The 17,090-nt window shown below is 54.5% G+C and overlaps 2 protein-coding genes across 5 annotated transcripts in view; one reads left to right on the forward strand and one right to left on the reverse strand.

The window, feature by feature from the left end:
• Positions 1-338: 338 nt before the first annotated feature.
• On the reverse strand, positions 339-8,400 carry RHBDD3 (rhomboid domain containing 3). 2 transcript variants are annotated; one of them, XM_032764638.2, is made up of 6 exons: positions 8,193-8,400; positions 6,545-6,789; positions 5,727-6,116; positions 3,725-3,890; positions 2,890-3,243; positions 339-2,133 (listed from the first exon to the last, which is right to left on the reverse strand). In XM_032764638.2, exons 2-6 carry the CDS (start codon positions 6,696-6,698, stop codon positions 1,926-1,928), a joined length of 1,272 nt encoding a protein of 423 aa, XP_032620529.1. In that variant the 5' UTR covers positions 6,699-6,789; positions 8,193-8,400; the 3' UTR covers positions 339-1,925. The 2 variants fall into 2 exon arrangements, with proteins under 2 accessions (XP_032620529.1, XP_074916025.1); XM_075059924.1 differs by lacking the exon at positions 6,545-6,789.
• An 8,496-nt stretch (positions 8,401-16,896) lies between these two features.
• EWSR1 (EWS RNA binding protein 1) overlaps positions 16,897-17,090 on the forward strand; it is a 39,353-nt gene continuing 39,159 nt past the window's right edge. For 2 of the 3 annotated variants that reach the window (XR_012654730.1, XM_032764653.2), the window contains exon 1: positions 16,897-16,999. Coding sequence is in view for 2 of the 3 variants with exons in the window: in XM_032764653.2 (XP_032620544.1) it covers positions 16,987-16,999 (13 nt within the window). In the remaining variant the exon portion in view is untranslated. The remainder of the gene's footprint in view (positions 17,000-17,090) is intronic. The other variant, XM_032764655.2, reaches the window with a different exon arrangement.

Genomic DNA, 17,090 nt, shown 5'->3' on the forward strand with positions numbered 1-17,090 from the left:
CGGCTGGGGAGGGAACCTGCCTTTGTATTGTGTATGCTCATGATCCCGGCCAAGCGGGGGACAAATGGTCTAAAGGTCATTAAAACGTGTCCCTAAGCTCCAGTGCCATGGCAGTCTGGCTGTGCTTACAGAGCTGCGGGGAGAGCAGCGAGGCTGAGGGACTAGCACCGCTGACGGGCATCAGCTCCAGCCAGGAAAGATGCTAGCTAGGGGCCCGGTGCTCCCAGTGCCCTGCAGCTCTGCTCTCACCCAGAGACTGCACCAAGGGGAAGGACCTGAGGGAAACAAATGACTGGCTAAGCCTGGCCATGGGCAATGAGAGCAGACAGCAGCCTCCCCAGGGTTTGGTGAAACTTTATTTCTCCTGCAAAGAACAGCGACAGGTCACTTCCACGGGTCCACAGGTCAGCTCCCCAGGCAGGCACATCCGGGTGGCCAGGCAGCAGGCACTTCTGCAGGGGCTCCTAGCAACGGTGGCAGGGCTCGCTGGCTCTCACAGCCCCTGGCTCAGAGCCTGTGGCAAACCAGAGCAAGGCTGGAAAGTAGCTGCAGGGCCATGATGCTGGCAGTCTCCAGGTGGATCCCATGTAGCATGGGAGCTGGTGGGTCCAGGAGCCAACCCTTGGTAAAGCCAGCCAGAGGGCAGGCAGAGAAAGCAGGTACCACCTTCAGACAATGGGATGGGAGCTGGCAGGCTAGCTAGCTCTCCCCTCTGCTTTCCAGGGCAGTTGGCCTTTAGGGAGATGTCACGGTTACAGACTGTGTAGGATTCCCAGACTGCTGGTGACATAACCCTACACCCCGATGCCACGGGACTGCCTGGGATGACACGATGTGTGGCAGAGTTTAGACTCCAGTGGACACAAGCATGGATCTGGCCTGTTTTCTAGCATCCCCTGCACCCAGCAGCAGCATTAAACCTGGAGTTCCCCAGGCTGTATTCGTCTGTGCTGCCCCCAGTGCTGGCCTCATCCCCCGCCCCAGCTAGTGACAGGTTCTGTCTACACTGGTGCTTTCTAACACCAGTCACTCAGTCACCAATTAGCAAATATATTTGCCCATGCTAGCATGGATGCTCCCTAAATGTCAGTTCCAGGACAGCCTGAATCCCAGCCTCAATCATAGAGGCTTGTGCCCTGGAACAAATATTTGGGAGGCCCCATATGGCCAGTACTAACCTGGCTGCTAACTCAAGTTAAAATTTAGCATGGCCTTACCAAGGAAGGGATGGGTCAGGCAGAAAACAAGAGGCTGGAGCCCGTGGGGGCTGGCACGAGGGGAGGGATGGAGAAGGTAGGAGGCACCATGCTGCAAGTGACTCCTCTGCACAGCCCGAGCCATGCATCAGTCATGCAACTGTTCTTCCTCCCTGCAGCACCCAGCTCAGCACCTGCCTCACCTGCTCCTGCTTCCCCATCCCCAGGTGCTGGCTGGTGAGTCTTGCCCACATGCTCAGGGTTTAACTGATCGCCATATTTGGGGTCGGGAAGGCATTTTCCTCCAGGCCAGATTGGCAGAGGCCCTAGAGGTTTTTCACCTTCCTCTGCAGCATGGGGCACGGGTCACTTGCAGCTTGAGGTCTTCAAAGCACAATTTGAGGGCTCCAGTAACTCAGACATAGGTTAGGAGTTTGTTATAGAAGTGGATGGTGAGGTTGTATGGCCTGCATTGTGCAGGAGGTCAGACTAGATGATCATAATGGTCCCTTCTGACCTTAAGTCTATGAGTCTAACCATTCCCCATGAGCCCAGGCCTGGAGCTGAGCCCTACAGGACTCCCCCATCTTGGGATAGAGGGTGCAGGCCCCCAAGCTCATGGTGCTTCCAGTAATGGGCTTTGCTCTCTTCCTTCCCTCAGGGCCTGGTGATCTCAAACCCAATGGTTCAGCTTGGGGCCGTATTTCCACCGTTAATTACTGGGGCCCTTTATTCTGTGGTGGGAAAGCACGGTGCGGCTTGCTCTGTGGGAAGCAGATGCTCATGGCAGGCTGGCCTGCTCTCTAGCATCACCATGGCTTCATCCCCGACCTGGCCTCCAATAAGCAGTGAGACGGCCCTCTCCACTCGGCCAGTGGCTGCCAGTGCCACCACCGCCTGCTCCGTAGGGAAGCCCATCCTCTCCAGCTGCTGCAGCCTGGGGAGCGAGAGGGAGAGAGGCCATAAGAACGGCCAGACTGGGTCAAAACAAAGGTCCATCAAGCCCAGTATCCTGTCTTCCAACAGTGGCCAATGCCAGGTGCCCCACAGGAAATGAACAGAACAGGGAATCATCAAGTGATTCTGTCACCCATTCCCAGATTCTGGCAACCAGAGGCTAGGGACACCATCCCTGCCCAATCGCCATTGCTGGACTGATCCTCCATGAACTTATCTAGTTCTTTTTTGAAGAAACCTTTGGACTGTGGGTGGAGACGCAGGGCTGGGCAGGGAAAGCAGGGGCAGGTGGGGAGAACTCAGGCCTGTTTGATAGGGATGGCTGTATGGTTGCTGGTGGGATCCCCACACTCCCGCAGGGTCCATCCCCAGCAAACGCACATGCAATGGCGCAGACAGCAGCCTCCCTGCCCATCAGGTGGCTCGTAGACTCCACAGTTCCTAGTGTGCAACGCTCTGCAGGGCTGAGCTAGCTCAATCTGTCCAGGTCGGCATGACAGGACCTTGGCGGCAGGAGCCATGGAGCATGAACAAGCTGTACCAAGACCTGCAGCCCAGCAGAGATGGAAGGGAGCCAGAGGGCAGCCCACACTATGCTCTCAGGCTCGGTGGGTGCTGCCCAAAGAGCCCCCCAATCTGGTTCTGGGTTAGAAGTCAGGTGGCCTCTGGTCCACTCTGGTCACCAAGGGGTGCCTCCCCCTCCATCCCCTTGCTCCCACCCTGCCATGCCCCTTACCGCAGAGAGGAGACAGAGGATTTGGAAAGCTGCACTCCGCCCACGGCAGCCTCCAGGCTGGCATCCCTCAGGGAGGCCTGGATCCCGGCCAGCAGCAGCTGCTCATCCAGCAGGACCTCTCCCAGGCCCAAGAGTGATCCCCCAGAGTGCAGGCTGGGGCTGTCCCAGGGGGGAGGGCTCCCATGGAGATCTGGGAAGTGAGTCAGAGGGATGGACAGATATGGCATCCCAGAGCTCTGCCAGCACCCTGGTCTTTCGGCAGCCCAAGAAGAGGCAGGTGCCACGGCCAAGGACTGGTCTGAAAGGCCCCCCGAGAAGCACTGCTGGGCTGGAGGGGCAGAGAGTCCTGGAGACCTGGGAATCAAGGAAGGAATTAGAGGCGGGTCCAAACAAACAGCGGGAGGGAGCAGCCTCCCAGCCCATCACAGAGGGCAGTCAGGGTGGTCCCCAATTAAATGGGGGTGGGGGGAGTGCCCTTCCTTCACTGGGAGGGGGAGTGCCCCATGACTCTAGCCGGGACGTGTTTCTCATGCTGGCAATGCCAGACCCTAAAGCAGTGATTCAGGAGACTCCCTGTGTCTGGAGGAGGAGGTTCTGGGTCAGCCCCCACCCCACATCCCATCCCTAGGACTCCTTGCTATGCAGCACTAGACCAGAGGGGTCGCTAGTGGGTGACCCACACCACGGCCTCCCTCCTTTGCCTCTCCAGCCAGGTCTCTGCCAGGCAGTCAGGGAGGGAGATGAATGGCGGTAACCAGTGGGTCACCAGGCCCGCCTGGGGGCACATGGGGAGAGCCAGGGGCCATGAGCTGATGGTGTCTCTCGCCTCATGTACCTGCCCCTGGTGCTGGCCGCATGGCTAGTGGGAAGGATCCCCGCTCTTGGGCACAGGATAAAGCGGACAGAGCCGCTTCTCGCCAGTGTCCTGCAAACAGCCCCATCATGTAGCACTTCCAGGCGCCTCTCCGATAGCTCCAGCCACGACAAGACCCTGAACCAATCTGCCACCAGTTCCTCTGGTCAAGGAAAACATCTGCTGCTGGTCCCAGCTGGAGACGCTTCCTGGGTCCCAGCCTGGCTAGCTAGGAGCCAAATAACCAAGGGTCTGCAAGGCATGTTGGGATCTGTAGTCTCCATAAAGATGATGGCAGCTGTGACTGGCTCTTGTTTTAACCACAACAGAGGCAGAGCTCAGGTGCCTAATAATGCTGCCCTCAGCTGGGCAAAATCCCCTGAAGTAACCACAAACCCAGGGATGGTTAGTTTACAATCAGTGTGTACATCAGATTGTGCCAAGGTCTGCAAGCATGAGCCAGAGACGGGCACCTGGAGAAAGCTCGCAGGAAGGAGAGTGTCTGAGGCCATGCAATGGATGCCAGAAACTCAGTGCTAAAGAGGCATGGGATAGCACACAGGCTCCCAGATCACCAAGCTTCTGGGGGCTGTGAGATATTACGGCGTGATTAGTGCTGGTGGAACACCAACCTTGGAGACCAAACCCCTAAGCTAATAAAAAGATACCAGCAGTGCCAGCTTCCTACCCAGCAATGTGCCTCTGCCCTGACCTGAGAGATGGGAAGGAAGAATCCAGCCTCTACAGCCCAGACAAGAGGTCAATTAGTGGTTGCTGGCATGGTGGTTTCTGTAATGTGGGGGACACCTATCCCCTAAGAGCTGGACTGAGACCCATCAAACGTCTTTCACATGGGCCACTGAAAAGCTTTCACTCCCTCCCAGCCGGGGCAGCATTCAAACTAGGTTCCATATCCCATCTCCAGAGCAGGCAATCTGGGATGTTAGCTATTTTCCTGTGGAATGGACTGTTTTCTCCACAATCTTAGCTTTCATTTAAAAGAATTAATGGCTGAATTGTGACCCCAGGCAGACACTCCCCAACCACTGACTTCCGTGGAGTCACATTTGGGGGGGGCTGGGTGGAATATCCCCCCGTTTCTTGCCTTTCTGTTTGTGAAGACTCCTTCTGAATGCAACCAGTGTCACTCTTCTGAGCCTGCAGCCAGGCTTGGGGGGCGGGGGGGCTGCTTTAGTGGACACTGCTCTGCTACTTGCTGTCCCTGCTGCCATCATGGCACCTAAAATACACGTGCTTTGCAAACCTCCTGGATGCCAGCTCTGTGTGTGATACTTGCCTTGTCCCCGTTGACTTTGGCACAGCTGCTACAGGCTGCACCCACTGGCTCCATTGGCCCTGTGATGGGGCATATAAACCCCCCTCGGCCACTGTCACTAGGGACAGTCGCTACCTCCCCAGCTGTGGCTAATTAGGTGACCTGCAACGGTGGGGCTAGGAGGCTGTAGCCCAGGCAGGGGGGTGGCTGCCGATGAGGCTGGGACACAGATTGATAGGAAGCTGCCTAGCAAGCAGGCCCTGGCGCCCCTGAGAAGTGGGGTGAGGCTGCTGGTGGAGGAAGCAGAGGCCCTTAGTTAGGATCCCTTCTCCTACCAGCTAGAGCAGAAGTGGACTCACTTGGGGTGCTGAGAGCGGGCCTGGGAGGGACATGACACACCGATGTGACGATGGCTGGGGTTGAACTATAGTCAGGAGAGCATGGGCTTTAAGGGCTGTTGCACTTCCAGGGACTAAGGCCCCTAATATCTAGGGATGTCAAAACCCTGTGGAGTCCCAGGGCAGGATTGTTCACTGGAGCTCTATCCAGGGGCACCCTCCCCTTCCCTGGGGACCCATTCCACAGGCCAACTGATCACACCGGCTTGCAGCATCTGTGGGGACACCAGTGCCCCTCTTCAGAGCCCAGTCGATACCATGCCAGGCTGGCGAGGCCCTAGGAACACCCTGCCCATCACACAGAGGATACAGGCCAGCCCTGTGAGCGCACCACTCAGGTGGAGGAGGAAGGGGCACCTGGGGGAGAGAAGCTGGCTGAACGCGAGGAGCAGCCAGGGCAAGGCCCCAGCACAAACCTGCCCCGAGGCCCCAGCCCTGCTCCTCAGTACCAGATGGCGCCCCAGCATGGCCAGGTGGACCGGAGTGTAGCCGCTGGCAGCATCAGGGGCAGGCGCCCAGAGCCCAACCAGGACGAGGTAGAGCAGAGCCGAGATCACCGCGCTGAGCAGGGAGGCGTGGAGGTAGCGCAGGGTCCCCTGCTGGCGCTCCTGACGCCAGCCCAGCAGAGGAAAGAGCAGCAAGTTGAGGAGCAGGAGGGAGGGGTCCGTGTGGCACAGGCAGTAGGTTGCCAGGCGATACACTGGGGAGAAGAGCAAGGGATGACCTGTTAACATGGGACTCCCTGTATTCACCATCCTTCTCAGGGAGCCCAGGGCTGGGGAAAGACTCAGCACAGGCCTGGGCCTGCCCAGGTCTGGTCCGGTCCGGTCCTACGCTACAGCTGCTGCCCTGCCATTGGCGTCATGTCACAGCACACTGACAGCTCTGCCTGCCCACCGAGCCCCTCGGAAGACATGCCTACACTGGAGCTGCCCATGTCACTCCCAGCTCCACGCAGCCAGCACGCTAGAAATAGCCAGGGAACCTCTTCTCCCAGCGGGAGGCTCCAGTCTCCCACCAGTGGCCTGTTAACCTCCAGGCATCAGGAGCGAGAGCCCTGCAGCAAGGCTGCGTCCTGAGGGGTGGGCGAGAGGAGGGGGCGGCGGCAGGGGCAGGACAGGTACCCACCTTGGAAGTGTCTGAACAGCAGTGCCGGCGCTAAGGACAGATTCTCGCAACCCCCCAGCAGCCAAATGACACCAAGAAGCAGCATTAGGGTAACGGAAGCAAGTGGGGGGCCCTCCAGTCCCCACATCCATGTTAGGCGCCTCCTGGGCAACATCACCTTGAAAGGGGATCCTGGATTTCAAGGGACTCAGCAAGGCAGGCAGAAGCAACCAGGGCCTGGGAAGTTCGCAGCACTCGGGGACTGTCTGTGGGGAGAAGGGGGGACTGAGTCTCCCAAATACACAAGCAAACCGTATGAGGGCAATGAGGGGGTCCCCAGGTGAGAGCAGCCCACTGGGATCTGTTTTATGGGGAAGCAGAGAGCTCTGACCAGGGCATCCCAGTGTGTCCCCCAAGCCCCAATACATGAGCTGCCCTCTCGGAGCCCTGTGCCTGGCAGGCTGCACCCTGGCACCCAGTGCTGCTACAGGAGGGGAGCAGGGTGCCCTGCCCCTTTGATCCGCATACCCAGCACCCACGGGAGCTGCAGGCAGATGAGAGTGCCGTGCAGTCGTGCAGCTGTGTGACTGTGTACAGACCTGAGGTGCAGGATCAGGGCTACTGGTTTCCTGTGGGGCCCTGCAGCGAGGTGTGAACTGTGATTGCTCACAGCACTTACCAGCCTGCAAGGTGCTTGGAGCTGTGCGAGACAAAAGCACAGACAAGAGCCACTCGTGCTACATAACAGGGATCCCGAGACAGCCAACCCACAGCCGGCTTGGCCTCCTGCTGTGCACACTGCCCCAGGGGGCCGGAGAACTGCACAGCTGGCCTCAAACACAAGACAGCAGGTGGCAGCTGTTTCTGAAGCCTTGTGTTGCAAACCCTGCCGCTCATGAGCTGGTCTGTGCCCTGTGACCAGGGAGATCAATCAATAACAGACCTAAAAGTGGCAATTCTTCAACAACAAACTTCAAAAACAGATTCCAAAATGAAACTGCTGAACTGGAATTAACTTGCAAACTGGACACCATCACATTAGGCCTGAATAAAGACTGGGAGTGGCTGGGTCATTACAAAACCTAAACTTAATTTCCCCCTACTGTTACTCACACCTTCTTGTCAACTGTCTGAAATGGGCCACTCTCTTACCACTTCAAAAGTTATTTTTTCTCCCTTGGTATCCTGCTGTTAATTGAATTGTCTTGTTAGACTGACCTCACGCTTGGCAAGGCAACTCCCATCTTTTCATGTATTTATACCTGCTCTTGTATTTTCCACTCCATGCATCTGATGAAGTGGGTTTTTTACCCACGAAAGCTGATGCCCAAATAAATCTGTTAGTCTCTAAGGTGCCACAAGAACTCCTCCTTGTTTTTGCTGATTCTAACTAACACGGCTACCCCTGAAACCTTCCCCAAACAGTAACTCCTGGCCTCGGTTCCCCAGCCCTGGCTGTTGCTGCAAGGGGCATATGGGAGGCACTCAAGTCTGGGTCCGTGGGTTCTCGGCCTGCAGGACGGTGTCCCTGAGGGCCCATGCACCCAGGGGGGACATAAAGAGAAAACCTGTATTTGGGCCTGGGGGGAGGGATGCCCACATTTCCGCGTGCTGCTCTTCGCTCTGTACCGAGGTTAGCACTGGTGCAGCAAAGCAAAGCCCTTCCTACCTCTCCAGGCTGCTCTGAAAACTTGGTTGGGGATGCGGCTCATCGCCTTCCAGCAGGCCAGCTTTCCCTGCGGCTCCGGGGCAGGGGAGGAGGTGGCGTGGCCTCACCCTGGCCAAGAGGGGAGAGAAGGACACCACACAGCCATTTTGCCATGCTCCTCTGCTAGGCACTTTCATCCCTGCACAGTGCTTGGGCCAGCCAGGGAGCGTCAAGAAAGTTGAACCCTGAAGATGAAAAGGAGCATCTCAGCTAGATGTGCTCTCGGAGTTACTGGGGGGCAGGCTCTGGCCTGGGCTGAACAGGAGGTCAGGCTGGATGATCACAATGAGCCCCTCTGGCCTGGGACTCTGGAGATGTGCTCTAGGCCGGCTGGTTAAACAATCAGAGCATTTCCCATGGCAAATCTCCCTCCCCAGGCGGCTGAGAGCTGGAAGGATTTGTAAAGGAACCCGCCTGCTCTGGTCTCTGCTGCTTGTTCCCCGTTTGCATCTGACACGGAAAAGTTCTCTTTCAAGTCACTTTTGCTTCCAGGTGGCACTGAGCTGCCCGCTGCGTTTGGGCTGCAGACACTGCAGGGAAGGATCTAACCCACAATGTTGTGGAAGAGATAGCAAAACTCATGCTTCAGAGCTCAATGCCTCACTGCCACAGAGCAGAGTGGGGGCAGATTGCCCCACTCTGCTATCCCCAGGTTCTTACACCCTCCTCTAAAGCAACACTGGGTCCTAGCTCTTGTCAGGCAGGATCCGGGGCAAGCAGGACCTTGGCTCTGAGCTGGGCTTGCCATGTGCCATTTTCTTCATTTATTTTTAATTGAATAAAATATTTCTGTTGCCATTGGATTTTGTGACACAAAACACAACCATGGGGCCCAACGGACTTGGATGTTGTAGGCCCATGATGCATAATACTAGGGGTCCGAGACGCAGAGGTGCTTAGTCACCTCATTGAAATCAATGGGAGATGTGGGTGCTCAGCACCTCTGAATTTCATCAGCAGGGGCAGCTTCTTTAAAGGGCTCAGCACTGGCAGCTCCCAGGCATGTGCGGACGTGCGACAAGCTGTTTGCATGGGTTCAAATGGGACACAAGGGGAATGAGGCCCAGCAATTCAGCATGGTCGTTGCTGGCGCCATCTGAAAGCTCTGCCTGCAAGCCATGCCCCACCCCGCTGAGCTGCCAAAAGGAGTCAGTGGGCTGTGGGGATGGTCATAGCTGCCAAGTTTTGTGCAGCTGCATGTAAGAACATAGGAAAGGCCACACAAGGTCAGCCCAGTGGTCCAGTAGCCCGGTTTCTTGTCTTCTGACAGCAGCCGGTGGCAGATGCTTCAGAGGGAATGAACAGAACAGGGCAATTAGCGAGTGATCCATCTCGTCAGCCAGTCCCAGCATCTTAGGGACACCCAAAGCTTGTAACTCTTTCCAATCAGCTTTGGACTAAAACTATCTTGAATAGTTTCATATCATCTACAGTGGTCCACCTCACTATTCACCCCTTTTCCAGCTCATTTATCAGTATGTTGAACAGCACTGGTCCCTGTACAGGTCCTTGGGGTACCCCACGATTTAACTATCTCTATTCTGAAAACTGACCGTTCATTCCTATCCTTTGTTTCCTGTCTTTCAATCAGTTACTGATCCAGAGGACCTTTCTTCTTATCCCATGGCTGCTTACTTTGCTTAAGAGCCTTTGGCATTGTCTACACTACAAAATTAAGTTGATCTAATCAATATACAGCCACTTCAGCTCATGTCCACACTCCACTGTTGGCAGTGAGCATCGTCACCAGGACAGGTATGGGGCACTTGGAGGTGCCAGCAGGGAGCCCTGCGTGAGGCTGACAGATAACTGGCGATGTAAGTAATCCTGACTCTACACGTACACTGAGCCGCCCAGATACACTGACCTAAGCGCTATGCCTCCTGCAGAGCTGGTGTTATTAGGTTAGCATAGTGGGTGACTTACATCACCGGGAGCAATGCTGAAGTGTAGACGGTGGCATAGTTAGGTTGATGGAAGCAGCGTTATGTCAACCTAATTCTGTAGTATAGACCAAGCTTTCGGGAAGGGACTTTGCCAAAGGCTTTCTGACAGTCCTAGTACACTGGATCACCCTTGACAACATGCTTGTTGATCCCCTGAAAGAATTCTAATAGATGAGTGGTGCACGATTTCCCTTTACAAATGCCGTGTTGACTCTCCCCCAACAAATGGGTTCATCTATGCGTCTGACAATTTTGTTCTTAGTTTCAACCAATTTGCCAGTACTCAAATTACGCTTACTGGCCTGTGATTGCCATGTTCACCTCTGGAGCCTTTTTAAAAAAGTGGTGTCACATTAGCTATCCTCCAGTCATCTAGTACAGAAGCTGATTTAAATGCCAGGTTACACAGCACAGTTAGAACGGTAGTTCTGCAATTTCACGGTTGAGTTCCTTCAGAACTCTTGGGTGATACCGTCTGGTCCTGATGACTTATTACTGTGTAATTTATCAATGTGTTCCAAACCCTCCTCTAATGACACCTCAGACTGGGACAGTCCCTCAGATTTGTCACCTAAAGCGAATGGCTCAGATTTGGGAATCTCCTTCACATCCTCTGCATTGAAGAGGAACGCAAAGAATTAATTGAGCTTCTCCACAATGACCTTGGCTTCCATGAGTGGCCCAACTGATTGTTTCACAGGCTTCCTCTTTCTGATGTACTTAAAATGAATTTTGCTGTTAGTTTGAAGAGCAACTAGCAAAGACTGAAACTCTTTTTTTTTAGCCTGACTAATTATACATTTAAACGTGATTTGCCTGAGTTTATGCTCCTTTCTATGTTCCTCAGTAGCATTTGACTTCCAGTTTTCAAAGGACGCCTTTTTGCCTCTCGCTGCTTCTTTTACTCTGTTGTTTAGCCACCGTGGCATTTTTGGTCCTCTTTACTATTCTTTTTAATTTAGGAAATACATTTAATTTGAGTCTTTATTGTGGAGTTTCAGATTTTTTCCCATGCAGCTTGTAGGCATTTCACTCTTGTGACTCTTCCTTTTAATTTCCGTTTTACTTGCTTCCTCATTTTTGTGCAATTCCCCTTTCTGAACTGAAATGCTACTGTGGTGGGCTTTGTTAGTATTTCCTGCTCACAGGGATGTTAAATTTAATTACATTATGGTCACTATTACCAAGGAGTTCAGCTACATTCATCTCTTGAACCAGATCCTGTGCTCCACTTAGGACTAAATCACGAATTGCCTCTCCTCCTGTGGGTTCCAGGACTATGCTCCAAGAAGCAGTTATTGATGATGTCTCTGCATCCCATCCTGAGGTGACAGGAGCCCAATTAATATGGGGATAGAAAACACAATAATAATGGGGGATTTCAACTACTTTCATACCCTCTCTAACCTGCCTGACATTTCACAGTCACCATCACCAGCCCGGCCAGGTGGTCAGTAGTATATTCCTATGGCTGTACTCGTTACATTGTAATGGGGTGCGTGCCGTGCCCCATTGGATTCGGCCCCTTGGCACTGTTCCTTAAAGACTCAGGGACACTGCAACCTGGTGCAACACCCGTGTTCTTTATTTGGTATCTGTTCCCACCACCAGTTTCCCGCTATTTACATGGCTTGGCCTCACACAGGCCTGACCAGCAACAGACTGGTGGGCAATTTTCTCCCTCTGAGCCTGACCTTTCCCTCTCACATCTCCCCTCTTAAGTGACTGCCAGAGTGGGGGCTGGTTCAGCCCCTCCTCCCTCTGCCCCGGAGGTTGCTTCAGGGGGGCCCATCACCCACATCTGGGAGGTCCCCGGGATCTTCCTCAAGAGGTTTGTCCGTCCCCCAGCCACAAAAGGCACATTGGGAGGGGGGTGGACTGCTCCACAGATCTACGGCTACCCACTGGTCCTGCCTTTCAGTCGCTCTATCGGCTGCTCCCTCTTGTCTGTCATGGAAGCCAGGTGGGTCTGGATGTAGGGGTTTCCCCTTCCTTCAATGGGGTCTCCCCTCTCTTTCTCCCAGAGGGTCCCCTCCCATAGCCTCCATTCCCTTTTGCAACTGGGCCCCAATCTGTCCTCAGGACCATGGGGTACAGCAACTGCTCTACCACCTCTACCCATTGCTAGGCAAACCAGCCCCTACCTCCTGGGACATCTGGGCCACGGCCTCCAATCGCCATGGATGCACTCAAGCATCATTCGGACCCCTGGAATAAACCACTGTGGCTTCCCCAGCCCTCTTTGAATGAGGGTGCGGGCTGAGGCCATGTCTACTAAGCCCCTCCGGGGCTTCCTCCCCACCCGCATGGGGATGGTGCCCAGTCCTTTCCCCCACTTCTTCCCACCACCATTCATCCAACTGCAAAACTCGGCTAGCCCACATTCCATTTCCGGGCAGTCCCGGCACTCATGTCCCTGCCACCCACATCGCCAGCAGACCAAATGCCCTGGGCATGGTGACTAGGGGCCCCCTTAATCTCCTCTCTTTTTCCCAGGGTCTCTCCTGAGGAGAAGTTCTTGGGGTTTCTTCCCCCAGTCCAGGTCCCAGCCCATCCACCTCTCTTTTTGAGGAAAGGCGCCTCTGCATATGCCTCCATCAGTTTGACAGCGGCCTCTACCATATTTGGCTGGTGCCGCTAGACTCAGACTCGCATGTTTTCCAGGAGGCTCCGCACAAATTGTTCTAGGATCACCTGGTCCATTATCTCTCCCACCATCTGGGTGTCCGGCCTTAACCACCACGTGGCCCAATCCATGAGCTTCTGGGCAAAAGTATGGGGCTGCAAACCTCCTGTCCATCACGCTGCCCGAAACTTCTGCCAATACTTTTGATCAGACAGTCCCATCCAGTCCAGGACTTCCACCTTCACCGCCTCATAATCTTTGGCTTGTTCATTAGTTAGGGCCATGTAGGCAGCCTGCGCCTCTCCAGCCAGATATAGAGCTAGTCTTAGGGCCCAGCTCACCTTGTGCCATCCAGCACCAGTGGCTACCCATTCAAAAGTCCACAGGAAGACGTCGTGGTCTTCGGTGGGGCCCATCTTACAGAGCCCCACCTGCCATCACCTCCCAGGGCACTCACCAACCAGTGCAGGAGCTGTTGCTGTACACTGGCCGGCTCCCTGATGAAGTCCTAGAGGGTCTTTCATTGCTTGGCCTGTCAAGTGAGTAAGGCCTGTCTCTCGCCCTGGTGGGACTGCTGAAAGGCTTGCAGGATTTTCTGCAGCTTCTCCTCTTGCTATTTCACAAGCCACTGCATGGTTCCCTCCATGCTCGGTTGCCATTCCCTGGCACTGGCTTCAAATCCCAGACAAGCCCCCACGTATAACAGGGTACACACTGAATCCCTCCAGATTCAGCTCCTTGGCCCCATTCCCTAAAGACTCAGGGATGCTCCAAGCTGGTGCAACACCCGTGCTCTTTATTTGGTGTCCATTCCCAAATCCCACCACCAGTTTCCTGCTGTTTACATGGCTTGGCCTCACACTGTCCTGCCCAACAACAGACTAGTGGGCTCTTTGCTCCCTCTGAGCCTGACTTTTCCATCCTGGTCTTCCCCACCCAAGCCTTTTAGCTCTTGCTAATGAGGCTGGCAGATGTAAGCAGTTCCAAGCACTGGCTATTTACCCAGCCCCAATCCATTCCCTCGATTAGGGCTGGGGTGGCAAGAAGTGATTAAGGGCTTTCCTAGCAGTGCCCTGCCACAGAGATGTTGTGCAAATTTGCACACATATCACTTAGCTCACTACATGATTTTCATATAATTTGGGCATGACCATTAGCTTTGGCATAAGGTCAATATATCCCATTCTGAGCAATAGCAGGGAATAGGGCACAGAGCTGCACAAAACTTGGGTGACGTGGCAGCTGAATGGGTGCTGAAGTGTTTGGAGTGTATCTGAGTGGTGAGAATCTTGGGAGCTGAATTTGGAGTGTATTGGGGTGGAGGATGACAGTGGCTGTCAGAGGACTGGCTGGCTGGAGGAACTGGATTTGTAGGGAAAGCTTGTGGTAGAGATTGCTGGGTGGTGTGGAAGGAAAGCAGCAGGGGATCTAGCTGAGAAGAGCTGGCAGGACTGGGTTTGTGGCATGCCAGAGGCAGGAGGAGCTGGATAGCTTGGGGAAGAAGCTAGAGACAGCTTGATGTGTGGAGGAGATAGCTGTGGAGGTGGCTTTGGGAGACATCTGAAGAAGATGGGGGCTTTCTGAGAGCTGAGAGTTTGTGTCTGAGTGTTGGGGGCAGCTGGGAGGGATGGTAGGCTGTGGAGTTGGTTGGTGAGGAGGGGCTGGCTGGCAGCTGGGGAGAGGAGCTGGGGCCAGCATTGGGTCCCCCACCTTCTCTTCCTGCCTCTTCTTGGCTGCTCCTTCCCTGTTCAGATCCGGCAGGGGGTGCAGTAAGAGAGAGGTCACTGAGCTGCAATTGCAGGTCATTCCTGCAGCCCAGCCCATGCAACCTGGGCTGCGGGAATGCCAACGGAGGGTGGGGGTGCATATGTGACTATCACATGTAATGCCTCACGCTTGACTGAGTCTGATTGTTCAGCGTGTGACTATGCACACTCTGCTGGCCTCCGCAGCGCTTCTCAAGCCAGGCTTCTGATGAGTGGGGTCCAGCTACACCCATGGACTCTGCTGGCCTTTGTGGGGATGGACAGGCTCCCCTGCAGTGAGGCTCAGCTGGGCTCCTTGAGCATGGTTCTTTCTCCACCGGAAGAAGAATAAATGCTAAGCGCCCCCTTTCCCACTGCCAAACTGAGCTGTCACTCAAAGGAGATTGTGCAGTTCCTCTGTCTCCTTTCTCTGATCAGCAGTGAAACAGCTAACAACCTCGGAATAGGTAACCTGTAATCCTCCACGCTAACATGCCATTGAGAGGAACATGGCAGTTCACGCCTCGCACAGCTCTGGTTTCAGGCTCTCTACAGCACCAGGCAAATATCACTGTGTCCGTCTGGCACCATCCAGGCACCACTGAGGGGTTTCTTTACAACTGTAAAGGACACAGACTTGCTTTTTCTTTTTGAGTGAAAGCTGTCGCTCTGAAGCACAAGATGGCAACTCATGTGAAATGGAGATAAAGCGCATGCTCACATCCACCCCCAGTTCAGTTCTTGCTGCTCTCACCTGCTATGCTCTGCTGGTTCTAGTTTTCATTTTCCTAGGAGAGGCAGCTTGTGTTATTCCGTGTTTACCCATGTGGGAAGCTAGATAACTGGGGGGCAGATGACAAGGAGTGGGGAAAGCTAGTTATGCGACTCAATTAGAGCCGGGTGAACATTTTCAGACAAATGCATGTTTCCTTATAACCTTTCCTCTGGGGGGAATTCTGTGCCAAAAAGTAAAAATTCTGCATATTTTGTCAAAATAACAAAATATAATCACACCAGTTTCAATTATTTTGGTAATTTATTTCAAAATACCTGTGAGCAAGTACAGTATGTCTGTAACAATAGAGACAACAAAAAAGATTCAGGACATGTCTTTTGACAAATAGATACCTTACCAGGCATATTAATACAGAACGTGGAGTAATAATTCATTTAAACTACAATAGAGAACTGTATTTCCTGCACCCCTCAGAAGCAGTGCAAAGGCTTGGGGGAGTCAGGGGTAATGAAGGAGCTCAGGGAGAGGGAAGCCTGGGAGTGAATCTGGAGGGTTGTTGGGTGTGGGTGGGAGGTATGGAACAGGTTTTTTTAGGGGGGGGGAGGACTTTTAGGGAGTTGGGGAGCCTCCCCCATGCAGATCCTGGCTGACTCTAGCATCTCCCATTCTGTCCGGCTCATCTGCCCCAACCCTATGTGTCCCTGCACCCCCACTCAGTCACCCCTTCTCCCTCATCTCCATGTTTACCTGCACTCTCTTCCCCATCCCCATGTGTCTCTGCACTCTCACTCAGCCACTCACCTCCCCCTGTCCCCATGTGGCCCTGCTCCCACTGCCATTCAGCTCCTGCCCCTCTGTCCCTTCCACTCGCCCTTTTGAACCCAGCTCTGCTACAGAGTTTGGGCCTGCTGCGTCACAGCTCCCCAAATCACTTTCAGAGCCTATGAAACATCTATAACCTGCGATGATGTTGCATCACACAGAAGGCCACCACTAAGATGCTGTGTCAAAACATCACTGCACAATTCTATGGATTCACATTGTGCTAACTCACTCAGTGAGTTACCCTGCAGCTCTGTGCATTGACATCACAGCAACCTGCTATGACTCCATGAGATGACATCACACCAGCACCCCACTGCTCCAAGCGTGGACCTCATACCAACTCCCCACAGCTCGGTAATGACACAATGACATCACACAATGCACTGCAGGCTGTGTCATGGGACTTTAAGCCAAGCTACGACTCGTGTATGTGGGTCATTTCAATAAGTACAATCCGTGATGGCAGCTCTCCCCCGTCCCTGCATTCCCCCCCATGTGCGGCACAGCCCCCAAGAGTCTGGCCTCCCACTCCCTCCCCCAACCTCTGAGGCCTATTCTGCGTTTCCCTAGAGTGTCTCTTGAACGACGGTCCCTAACTGGGTGGACTGAACCATTCGCCACCCCATAGGGGAGAAATGCCTAGAAATAAATCTCCGTGGTCCCTGTCTCCTCCCTTGCCAGGCTCCCGACTGGTATTTGCTCCCTGAGTCTCCGTGCGGAGTGGAGCTGGGATTCGGCGAGGCGGTGGGGAGGGGAAATGGAGTTAGCCCCCCCTCCCGTTCGGAGTGGTAGGAGCCGAGGTTGGAAAGGCTGCGCATGAGCGCGCGACAGAGCGACCAGACGGACGTTGAGAGAACGAGGAGGAACAAGCGAGAAAATGGCGTCGACGGGTGAGGCGGGGGGCGGCGATAGAGAGACTCGGGCCGGGCCGGCCCCCAGCCGCGGGGGAGAGGCCCCTCGGCGCGGGGCCGCGCGGGGCGC

The sequence above is a fragment of the Chelonoidis abingdonii genome, chromosome 22 (genome assembly GCF_003597395.2).
Source record: "Chelonoidis abingdonii isolate Lonesome George chromosome 22, CheloAbing_2.0, whole genome shotgun sequence".
Lineage (NCBI taxonomy): Eukaryota > Metazoa > Chordata > Testudines > Testudinidae > Chelonoidis > Chelonoidis abingdonii.

Excerpts from the sequence above, each read along its gene's own strand:
- RHBDD3 (XM_032764638.2), bottom strand. The coding sequence starts at position 6,698 with ATGTTGCCCAGGAGGCGCCTAACATGGATGTGGGGACTGGAGGGCCCC. Across the intron at positions 3,891-5,726 it reads TGCGCTCACAGGGCTGGCCT|ATTGGTTCAGGGTCTTGTCG; the intron begins GTATCCTCTGTG and ends AACTGGTGGCAG. Across the intron at positions 2,134-2,889 it reads TCCTCTGTCTCCTCTCTGCG|GCTGCAGCAGCTGGAGAGGA; the intron begins GTAAGGGGCATG and ends CTCGCTCCCCAG.